The 12,671-nt window shown below is 38.6% G+C and overlaps 1 protein-coding gene across 1 annotated transcript in view; it reads left to right on the top strand.

The window, feature by feature from the left end:
* The window catches only part of LOC123746372 (uncharacterized), a 32,735-nt gene extending 25,928 nt beyond the window's left edge, over positions 1-6,807 (top strand). The window contains exon 4 of the mRNA XM_045727876.2: positions 6,191-6,807. Coding sequence (XP_045583832.2) covers positions 6,191-6,214 — 24 coding nt within the window. The 3' untranslated portion in view covers positions 6,215-6,807. The remainder of the gene's footprint in view (positions 1-6,190) is intronic.
* The last annotated feature ends 5,864 nt before the right edge of the window (positions 6,808-12,671 follow it).

Below are 12,671 nucleotides of genomic sequence, written 5' to 3'. Positions count from 1 at the left end.
AAATGGATTAACATGTCAGATACTTGATAATGTATGCTTGGGACCAGGTGTATCGTGTGTTAATTTGGTATCATTGTTTCAGTCTTGTTAGGGCTTCCATAATGTGGATAAATGGTGCAAGGGACTGGTACAGTATACCTGAACAGATGCATCTGCAAGTACAGTGGAACCTGTACAGTTTTGAGCTGCCTTACTCTGATATAATACTCTGCTAGAGTATTGCTTGTTTGCTCTAGTTCTGCTCAAGGAAGTGGGTGCGTTCAGAGTTCATGTGGGCAGTCATTTTATTACATTCCTTGCTAGTCCACATAGTCTAGATGATTTCCTTCTTTCTTGGCCCCTTTCCGCTGCAGCATGGCCTCGGGGCACTTGTCTTTTGACTGGCTTTGCTTCAGTTGGGGTTTTTGTGTTCCTTTTGGTTCACCTCGTGCTGTGGTTGGTTCCGGGATGGGGTTTTGTGCTGGCTAGGTTGTTTCGTTTTTTCTGGACTCTGGTTGTGTGGGGGACCGCTGATGGCATTTATCGTCATGGCAGTGGTGTAGGGTTCTTGACGGTTCATTTCTCTTACCCCTTGTTGTCTTTGGTGGTCAACGTTTTCTGGGTGCTTTCCTGGGTTGTGGGTAGGTTGTGGCTTTGTCCACTGTGTTTGACCATTTGTTGGGTTAAGGGTTGCACTTAAGGGTTCTAGTGTTCTCAGATCTTGGCGGCTTGTTACTTGGTTATTGTGCCATGGCCGTGACGAGCCTGTGTAGTTTTGAGTCACTTTCCTGTCTGTTTCTCCTTCTTGGGGTTATGGTCTTCTTTTTCTTCACTCTTGTTGTTTTTCCCCTTGTACTTTTGTTTTGTTTTGTGGTGAGATAGCAATAGGGAGCTGCTGATGGAGTCTGACCAGAGAACCAGCATTGAATGTAATGAAACTCCTCTTTCTGGTGGGTTATTTTGCAGCTCACCATTCCCATTTTTAGGTGCATTGAGGGTCTTTTGGCCTTTGATTAAAGACTGGCAATGTAGGGAGGTAGAATAATGTGTCAACTGGATCTTGAAGTACCAGGAGGAGGTAGCAGCATTATAACAGTGTTTTCAGTATGGTTGAGAGCGGCCTGGCTACTAAAATTACAAGCTTCCAGGCCGCTCACAACCATTCTGACGACATTGATCTACACCCTCATCATCTCTGGTGACCACAGTGATCTAGGCATTTGGCTCCCCCACTGCTCTACCTGTTGTTCACTGGTACCTGCTACAGGTCAGTCACTTAGCAGTCAACTCCTTCCTGTCCAGTTTCAGTTCACGTAAGTTCGTGTGCATATACACCTATTTTTATGCATTTTTAGAATTAGGTTGAATTGTGTTTTAAATGGATTAACATGTCAGATACTTGATAATGTATGCTTGGGACCAGGTGTATCGTGTGTTAATTTGGTATCATTGTTTCAGTCTTGTTAGGGCTTCCATAATGTGGATAAGTGGTGCAAGGGACTGGTACAGTATACCTGAACAGATGCATCTGCAAGTACAGTGGAACCTGTACAGTTTTGAGCTGCCTTACTCTGATATAATACTCTGCTAGAGTATTGCTTGTTTGCTCTAGTTCTGCTCAAGGAAATGGGTGTGTTCAGAGTTCATGTGGGCAGTCATTTTATTACATTCCATGCTAGTCCACATAGTCTAGATGATTTCCTTCTTTCTTGGCCCCTTTCCGCTGCAGCGTGGCCTCGGGGCACTTGTCTTTTGACTGGCTTTGCTTCAGTTGGGGTTTTTGTCTTCCTTTTGGTTCACCTCGTGCTGTGGTTGGTTCCGGGATGGAGTTTTGTGCTGGCTAGGTTGTTTCGTTTTTTCTGGACTCTGGTTGTGTGGGGGACCGCTGATGGCATTTCTCGTCATGGCAGTGGTGTAGGGTTCTTGACGGTTCATTTCTCTTACCCCTTGTTGTCTTTGGTGGTCAACGTTTTCTGTGTGCTTTCCTGGGTTGTGGGTAGGTTGTGGCTTTGTCCACTGTGTTTGACCATTTGTTGGGTTAAGGGTTGCACTTGAGGGTTCTAGTGTTCTCAGATCTTGGCGGCTTGTTACTTGGTTATTGTGCCATGGCCGTGACGAGCCTGTGTAGTTTTGAGTCACTTTCCTGTCTGTTTCTCCTTGGGGTTATGGTCTTCTTTTTCTTCACTCTTGTTGTTTTTTCCCCTTGTACTTTTGTTTTGTTTTGTGGTGAGATAGCAATAGGGAGCTGCTGATGGAGTCTGACCAGAGAACCAGCATTGAATGTAATGAAACTCCTCTTTCTGGTGAGTTATTTTGCAGCTCACCATTCCCATTTCAGCTCACCATTCCCATTTTTAGGTGCATTGAGGGTCTTTTGGCCTTTGATTAAAGACTGGTAATGTAGGGAGGTAGAATAATGTGTCAACTGGATCTTGAAGTACCAGGTGGAGGTAGCAGCATTATAACAGTGTTTTCAGTATGGTTGAGAGCGGCCTGGCTACTAAAATTACAAGCTTCCAGGCCGCTCACAACCATTCTGACGACATTGATCTACACCCTCATCATCTCTGGTGACCACAGTGATCTAGGCATTTGGCTCCCCCACTGCTCTACCTGTTGTTCACTGGTACCTGCTACAGGTCAGTCACTTAGCAGTCATCTCCTTCCTGTCCAGTTTCAGTTCACGTAAGTTCGTGTGCATATACACCTATTTTTATGCATTTTTAGAATTAGGTTGAATTGTGTTTTAAATGGATTAACATGTCAGATACTTGATAATGTATGCTTGGGACCAGGTGTATTGTGTGTTAATTTGGTATCACTGTTTCAGTCTTGTTAGGGCTTCCATAATGTGGACAAGTGGTGCAAGGGACTGGTACAGTATACCTGAACAGATGCATCTGCAAGTACAGTGGAACCTGTACAGTTTTGAGCTGCCTTACTCTGATATAATACTCTGCTAGAGTATTGCTTGTTTGCTCTAGTTCTGCTCAAGGAAGTGGGTGTGTTCAGAGTTCATGTGGGCAGTCATTTTATTATATTCCTTGCTAGTCCACATAGTCTAGATGATTTCCTTCTTTCTTGGCCCCTTTCCGCTGCAGCATGGCCTCGGGGCACTTGTCTTTTGACTAGCTTTGCTTCAGTTGGGGTTTTTGTCTTCCTTTTGGTTCACCTCGTGCTGTGGTTGGTTCCAGGCTGGGGTTTTGTGCTGGCTAGGTTGTTTCGTTTTTTCTGGACTCTGGTTGTGTGGGGGTCCGCTGATGGCATTTCTCGTCATGGCAGTGGTGTAGGGTTCTTGACGGTTCATTTCTCTTACCCCTTGTTGTCTTTGGTGGTCAACGTTTTCTGGGTGCTTTCCTGGGTTGTGGGTAGGTTGTGGCTTTGTCCACTGTGTTTGACCATTTGTTGGGTTAAGGGTTGCACTTGAGGGTTCTAGTGTTCTCAGATCTTGGCGGCTTGTTACTTGGTTATTGTGCCATGGCCGTGACGAGCCTGTGTACAGGCATACCTCAGAATAAGAGTTTAATCCGTTCCTGGAGACGCCTCGCCTTCCGAAGTTAATTTCCTCATAAGAAATAAAGGGAAATGAATTAATCCGTTCATGACTACCCCAAAAACCCCACATCAAACTAAATTTTTATACCTAATTTACCTAATTCATCTAAATAAACCTACAAAACTGTGTTCCAGTTATTACTTACCTTGCTGTCGAGTGCTGTAGGCGTATGGAAGATGGTGAGGGGGGGGGAGGAGGAGAGGAGTTACTGTTTGGAAGGGGAGTCCCCTTCCGTAATCACATCACATAACCCCATGCCTTGTAACACTATGGATACCACTTCTCTTTATAAATTTTTCAAACCACCCCCTGCTTGCCTTAAACTCTTTCTTATCTGCATCACTCGTTGCAGGGGTATTCTTTAGAAGGTCTTCGTGCAACACCCTGGCTTTCTCACAAATAATGGCCTCCGAAACACTATCACCCCTCAACTCCTTGTCGTGTATCCAAATTAATAACAACTTTTCCACTTCTTCAAGTATTTGTGGTCTTTGTGCCGTTAATGTTCTTACTCCTTTTGCCACTTTAGCACCCATAATCTTATTTTTCTTCTTAAGTATAGTGCATATTGTTGATGTGGCTTTGTTGTACTGCCTACAAAGTTCAACAACACGTGTACCGTTCTCATGCTTCCGAATGATCTCTTGTTTCTCCTCTATTGTCATCCTCACATGAGCTTTCTGGCCTTTATCCTTACCACTGGCTTTCTTGGGACTCATGGTGAGATATATAATAACAAATTGTATAGACAAATTACCAAAAATCCAACAAAACACTGAAAATCCGCGACAAGAATTGATGTGGGGGTAGTCACTGAACGCGAGACAATGGTAAACTGAGGGCCAGCGGGGCAGAGGGGCGACGATCGCCGAACCACCACGCGCTAGGTCGGCTGTACGCGTATCAACAAACTCGCGTCCAAACTCGCCTCCCGAAGTAACCATCGCCTTCCGAGACAAATTTTTGGAGTAAATACACCTCGCCTTCCGAAAACCTCGCATACAGGGACAATCGCATTCCGAGGTACCACTGTAGTTTTGAGTCACTTTCCTGTCTGTTTCTCCTTCTTGGGGTTATGGTCTTCTTTTTCTTCACTCTTGTTGTTTTTTCCCCTTGTACTTTTGTTTTGTTTTGTGGTGAGATAGCAATAGGGAGCTGCTGATGGAGTCTGACCAGAGAACCAGCATTGAATGTAATGAAACTCCTCTTTCTGGTGGGTTATTTTGCAGCTCACCATTCCCATTTCAGCTCACCATTCCCATTTTTAGGTGCATTGAGGGTCTTTTGGCCTTTGATTAAAGACTGGCAATGTAGGGAGGTAGAATAATGTGTCAACTGGATCTTGAAGTACCAGGAGGAGGTAGCAGCATTATAACAGTGTTTTCAGTATGGTTGAGAGCGGCCTGGCTACTAAAATTACAAGCTTCCAGGCCGCTCACAACCATTCTGACGACATTGATCTACACCCTCATCATCTCTGGTGACCACAGTGATCTAGGCATTTGGCTCCCCCACTGCTCTACCTGTTGTTCACTGGTACCTGCTACAGGTCAGTCACTTAGCAGTCATCTCCTTCCTGTCCAGTTTCAGTTCACGTAAGTTCGTGTGCATATACACCTATTTTTATGCATTTTTAGAATTAGGTTGAATTGTGTTTTAAATTTATTAACAAGTCAGATACTTCATAAAGTATGCTTGGGACCAGGTGTATCGTGTGTGTGTGATGGTTTTTGTGTGCGCGTTATGTACATCTCTTAGCATTACCGAGAGAGCACCAAGAGGACACAAGTGCTATTATATTCTATTTCACATGTTGGCTCTTTTAATAAAAAAAATAAAAGCAGCCTCAGCACAGGTATTTCAGAATCCTGTTTTCATAATCTTTACTGAGCAACATAATTCATGGAATGTTGCTAACTTTTTCTATGATTTATATATAAGCAAATGTTAGAATTTAAATTTTGTTCTGCATTAATTGGTGCATAATTGACCCTCATAGCTGTATAATATATAAATTTGTTGGGCAGAAAATTGTTGTAAATTGGAAATATTTCCCACAGTGCTTGCTGGCATTCTCTTCCAAAATAACCATCTCAAAAACATTGATCTCTGCTCAGGAAAGAAACCACCTTCCTCAGTAATAATATTTTAATGTCTTTGTATACTTTAGGTGTTTTGGTGTTGGCACTCACTGCCTTGCCAGATATCCTCAGGTCATGTAAATTATACCGTTTCTTAAAAATAAAAATAAAAATAAATTATATATATATATATATATATATATATATATATATATATATATATATATACATATATATATAAATACATATACATATATATACATATACATATATATACATATATATATATATATATATATATATATATATATATATATATATATATATATATATATATATATAACATAAATATATATACATATATATATATATATATTATATATATTATATTATATATATTATATTATATATATATATATATATATATATATATATATATATATATATATATATATATATATATATATAACATAAATATATATACATATATATATATATATATATTATATATATTATATTATATATATTATATTATATATATATATATATATATATATAATTTTTTTTTCTGCAGGTGCACCAACTTGAGGTTTCCTAGCAGTTGTCTGTGCCTGTTGCCTGTGAGTGTTCCTTCAAGGATAACGGAGGCTAGATCCATTACATCAATTACATTAATGTAATGTCTCGTGTCTCATTAACAGGTATTGTATTATAATTACAAATGTCCATTCAAAATATCTTGTTAATATAATGAACTACATAATACTTTGAAGTTCACACTTGTATGAACAACTTGTATATGTAAAAACATAAAAATTATGTAATGACTAATTCAAAGGAATTCTTCCTTATATTTCTGATAGGTATTGTAATTTGTATGCAAAGTGAGAGGCTCTGTTATCTTCCCCTGACGTATTGTAATTGTTCCTTTGCTCAAATCAGTAAATAGACAGAAGTGAGTGAACTAATATTTGAAAATGTATTCTGCCATTGACAATTCTTAATATAACGTTGAAATTTATTTTAATACAAAATAATTTATTCTAATTACATTTAATTATCAAGATTATAAATATAAGGTGGGTTGCAATTGGCAGGTTTTGTTTCCTGCTAAAATGTTGGTGTGCTTTGTTGTAAAAAGCAGAATATATTTTATGGAGTAACCTGGAAATATTATTTTTATATAACTTGTAGTAAATAGTTTTTAGTTTCAATTGATTACCTTTACTGGAGTGTGTTGTTATTACTATGGTGGTCTTAATTGTATCCTTCTAAGCTTATAATCCAATTGGTATTCAACTGTAAGCCAATTGGTATTCAACTGTAAGCCAATTGGTATTCAACTGACATCTCTATAGTGTCATGAGGGCTACTGTGTGTGTGTGTGTGGGGGGTGATGCATGTGTGTGTTGAATACTACAAATACATGGTGTAGTACACTAAACTTTTGTGTAGGTATGGTGTTTAATATTATGTCTTTTAGACAATATGATGATCAGTATACATCATCAATCAGTATGGCCTTAAAGATAATAATAACTATCAAAGACTTTATTTTGAAAGTAGCATTTATTCACTATTACACAGTAAATGGTGTCATTCTCAAAGTCATGAGTATTAAGTTTCTCTTTTCCAAGTAAAAAGTATAACAAATTTATTATGAATAGGTAAGTGTGTTTTGGCATATATTTAGGAACATATAGGGAAAAGGGAATGTAATGGGGAGGAATGAATGAATTCTTGGTACTATATATTAATAGGTAATATTACTACTATATATTACTAATAGGTACTATATTATTAAACTCGCTCCAAAAAATTATAGCCAAAACTAGAAAGAAACAAAATGAAACTAAACTGAAAGTGAATGGGAGGGAATTAATAAATGACAGTACCCAAGAGGAATTCCTGCTCTTCTGCCTTGAAGCATGGTGACATGCACAAGCTCTCTCCCTCACACACAACTGGGCACCCCACACCCCCTTTAAACACCCCCACACATACACCAGACAACCACACATTGACTAATACCGACACCCAGAACCTGTCGCATTCATTAGAACAATATGAAATAATGGAGAATTTTCTTCTTGGATTTTCTAGGTGACTTGCAACTTACCCAGTCACAACCCGTTGTTCATTCAGTCTAGGTCTCATTGTCCAAAAAGCATGTGGTCCTCTGAATTCCTGAAAACCTTATGTGGAGTATTACAGGGGAATGGTTTTTATATACAAATATGTAGGGTTAAATTAATAGTTAGTTATTCACATGTATGCTCACCCTAAACTTGTGGGCTGGCCTCTCCCAGGGTAACTTGCTGGAAACGAGACCACGACCTGACCATCGCTGGCCCGGTCCCCAGTGATAGATCACAAAGTTTACAACCTGTTGTTTTAAGAGATGAAGACAATTTAGCCAGGTCCCACTGGATAAGTGAAACTGTCTGAACATATAATCATTTATTTCACTAAACCCCACACCCACTTCTAATAAATATTCTTATTAAACAGAACTTACTCTACTGCCACTTTCCCACCTGGTAATAGGTGTATGGACTCGCATAAACAAATATCAACACTGTAAAGCACCATGAAGACCGTTAAAGCCGCATCAAAACACTCCCTCTAGATCCTCTCATGGAGACTTTGATCTCGAATGGTCCTTGAGTAGCTTTTTACATAATAATAATAATAATATTTAGACTTTGTGGCAACGTGGAAAGAACAGGACTTACTGATAAATAAATGTTCAGCTCAAAGCACCACATTTCTCTCTCGCTAGAATCTGTACAAGTTAAATTCCTCTCTCCAGCTCCTGGCAGCGTTTACTAAACAAAATTGTACTGTACTGCAACTGTCCTGTACTTCGTCAACTTTGCCAAATAAAACTAAATTATCACAACTTCATAATCCTACTGGCTATGTTCTATAACATAACTTAGGTTATTTTGAGATGCTTTCGGGGCTTAGCGTCCACGCGGTTCGATCCTCGACCAGCCCCCCTTTTTGTGACACACGCCCAGGAGGCATACCCAAAGCAGCTGTCTAACTCCCAGGTACCTAGTTACTGCTAGGTGAACAGGTGCAACAGGGTGAATGAAACTGCCTATTTGTTTCCACACGCACTGGGGATCAAACCAGGAACCTCAGAACTATGAATCCCAAGCGGTGTCCTTTCGGGACAGTAACTTACTGCATCCAAAGGCTAAAACAGCCATTAGTTTACATTTTCACGGTTAATCGTGGCACCGTAGTTAATGATAGGCATTGTTTGGTGGCTACTAGCATTTACAAACAAGACCATTGATGCTGTTTTGTGGAATTACCTCTTAAGGATCATTTCTGGGCTGGATTGATTAATTTCTTGTAGCTCTGTAAAGCATGTCACTTGTACCTGATTGCACAATCTAATATCCAATGACAGTAGGATTTTGAGGGAGAGGAATGAGTGTGTTCAAGGCGATTGTGCCTTTGTTGACCATTGCCCTTTTTCTTGTTACCAAAATTACATTTATAATTGTGATTTTAACATATGCATACAATGTAATGTATGGTATTAACATATACAGTAATGTCGTTATCCCTTTTGTTCTGAGAAGTGTTGACTACACACACAATTACAATATTTGGTAGACCTAAGACAAACCTGGGTGCCTGCATTGGTTGAAAGCATAAAATTGGGAGAAACAATATACTGTATTGGCAATAATAAGTTCTTTATGATCTTTCATGTTGTGATTATACACATTTAGTCAGATTTTCACAATATTTCCTAGCAAGATGTTAATTTTCTCTATTTGGCCTCTAAAGTTTGAAAGTAACTTGGTTTGGGCTAAATAATGTTTGAAGCCACTCTGTTAACAATATATGACACTGACAGCACTAACAACAGTCTGTGAATATGAATGAATGGAGCTTAACTGCAGAAGCACCATACCATCTTGTTTTATTAAACAATTGCAGTTGCAAAATTATTTAACCAGGGTTAATTCTTTGCAGAAACTTCACGTGATAATTTAATGTTTAAAATAATTCAAGTATTTTGACTTCACACATTGTTTCATGAGTAAGCCCTTTATACCAAGTTTCAGTCTCTGTGGGTGAACTATGGAGGTACTAAGTTTGGATACAGATTATCATGGATTAATGCTGATAATTTGCATTAATCCTTGGGTCTTCCACATTCTTGGGAGTAAGTCAGGCTCCCACACACCCTATATTTAAACTTCTAGGGTTACAGTTATAGATCATTGCACATCCCAAGCATTCTGGACTATATTGTGAGATGAATATGTGGCTGATTTGCATGAGGGATGTTCTCGGAATAGCTTGTTCATATTGAATTTGCACGAATCAAACTTTTGGTTAAGCTGTATAAAAACCTCTTAAGGCCCATATTGTTTTCTAGTCCTGTCTCTTAAAGCATATACAAGACAATATTTGATTACTACAATCCCCTTTTTGTCAGACTTAATCATGCTAATGAGTACAGTGATGATACTTATTGTTGTAGAGCTCATTTTATGAGGAGATAGATTCTATAGGGTGAGGGGCATTGTTGTTGAATTTCACTTCTTCACTGGAAGGTGCTTGTGACAACCTTATGTTGAGTGAGGCATAATGCAGTGTGTTTGAATATAATGTTGCGTAGGGATAAGTAAATGTTGTGTGGTGTCTGCACTGTAGGTGCATGGCAGCTTAAATCCCACATCATTGCTCTTGTCACCAGAAACTATTTATTCCATATTAATATCATCTACCATTTGATTTTCCGAAAGACAACGAAGGTAAGGGACACGGAACCACCAATTAGCACAAAAGTTGGTCAGGGGCATTGGCCATTATCCTGTTTTTAGTGCCTTTTGACATTAAAGCTATCTTCTCTGAGTGTTATTGTGACAAACTTCAATCTCATTCCATAGATATTAATACATCTGTCTGAGATATTAATACATCTGGCTTCATGCAGGTCCACGTTCAATCCCCGACTGTCCAAGTGGTGGGGCAGGGATTCCTTTTCCCCCGTCCCATCCCAAATCCTTATCTTGATCCCTTCCAAGTGCTATATACTGTAGTCGTAATGGCTTGGCACTTTCCCCTGATAGTTCTCTTCCCACTTTCTCTTGTTATAAACTTAATAAATTGTTTTATTTCCACTGCTTATTTCTTAAATTCCTACCTTGATGCACACAGTAATTATCATTAGTTTACATTCGTTTACAACTTCAACTACAATGATAAATAGGTTATAATTGAAAGAAGGTCGTCACAAAATGTGGTGTGCGCTATTAGGGTAACGGTGTCGTTCATCAGTCCCCCATGAATTTTTTTTTTTTTTTCAAATTCAATTTAAAAGTACTTTATCATTTTCTGGATATTTTTTTTAATGAATGGAAAGAGGACACTGATCAATAAAGTGACAAAATTTAGTCTGTAGGTGCAATACGTCTATAGATATTAATAGAGATAACCTGTCAAATTTTTGGAACGGACCAAATATTTGGCTGCCCAGGTGCATTGTCCAACCAGTTGAATTGCTAAATTTGTAAAGGAATTTCACTAGCATAAACATTTATAAAATGATCAGTATTAAACCTATCTTCTTTTTGGAAGTTTTGCTCTTCAGCAACGATTATTAGCCTTGTTTTCCTTAAGGTTAGTAATTTCCTTTTGATAAACATATACAGTACTGTACTTTCTAGTGGGGTGTTTTCTCAGTATTTAGCAGATCTCTGATCCCTCCAAGCACTCCTTGCTTTGAAAGGGGGAGGGCTCAGATTCTAGTCCTGGCCAAGGTAGGTAGGCTCGAAGGAATTTTGAGAGGCTTGGCGCAGTTCCGTAGACACTCGGCAACCCCAGTGTCATGGCTTTCAGGGAGCTACCGAGTGGCCCACCAGTAGTAGTTTCATCACATGCTTCTGGTATTCTGGTAGTCTTGAGACTTGCTCTTTTAGCTGCCAACTGTTCTTGGTGTTTTTTTTTTTTTTTTTGCAAAGTTAGAGGGAAGAATAGCACATACTTAGAATTTAGATTATGTATTTGAGAACTGTACAAGTTGTATGAGAGCTTGAATGTTTACTAAGGTGAAATGATAGTAAACTCTTCTTGAAAAGCAGGATGGTGTGCCCTCTTTGCCCTTTCGAATTTAAATAATGATTCACTTTCCAGATTGCTGAATATATATATATTCTGCTAATTCTACCATAAGTTTTCATTGCTATTACATGATATAACTCAATCATTTGCACATTTACAAATAACATTAGATTTATGATAAATTACTAATCAATGTTAAAATATTTGTTAACTTGTATTTCTGGTGATCCTTCACGTTTACCATAATGCTGTTAAGTTTTCATCTATGCTCAAAAAAATTTATAAACATTTTGATAAAATCCAAGTTGTAACCCTATTAATAATAGCCTTGAAAATGTGAAATGTTTCTTAACATTTAATACATCTCTGATCAAGCATTTTGAGATGGATTGGTGACTGGCTAACTAAACATGTGGTACACACCTGGAACATGAAGGTAACAAGAATCTTTATACAGTACTTGCACATCTTAAATTCACTTGGCTGAATACACAGGCTTGATCACTGTCTGACTACTGGCATCAGTGGCTCAAATGTTAAGTGGCATGTATCATGAGTACCACTGAGGGTTAAGATCTGATTACTGATGTGGAAGGCAGCTTTGTGTTGGTACCTGTATACTTATCAACTTTCACCAGCTCACTGTAGGGAAGGTGGAGGCCTCTCATCCTGGGCGGATTGGAACCGTTTTGATTTGTATGACATGTTGTTTTCTTAAAAATAGATCTAGTTTCTTGACCTCTGCAGATATTTTTTTGTTTAGATTGTTGACATTGCATTTTGTAATGCTTAATATTGTTTTGGCCTGAACAGCGATTTGCCCCTTATCTGGTTTGGGTTTAAGGTTTCGTCCATTTATAGAACGTTCCTTGAAGAGAAGTCTGTAAGTAGCTTAACTTATGTTCTGCTTTCATCTTGGTAGGGATACCTGTCCATTGTTCATTCATCTCTACATGATT

Source organism: Procambarus clarkii, chromosome 10 (genome assembly GCF_040958095.1).
Source record: "Procambarus clarkii isolate CNS0578487 chromosome 10, FALCON_Pclarkii_2.0, whole genome shotgun sequence".
NCBI lineage: Eukaryota > Metazoa > Arthropoda > Malacostraca > Decapoda > Cambaridae > Procambarus > Procambarus clarkii.
Note: the sequence above shows the minus strand (reverse complement) of the source record. Positions and strands in the feature narration are given on the sequence as shown.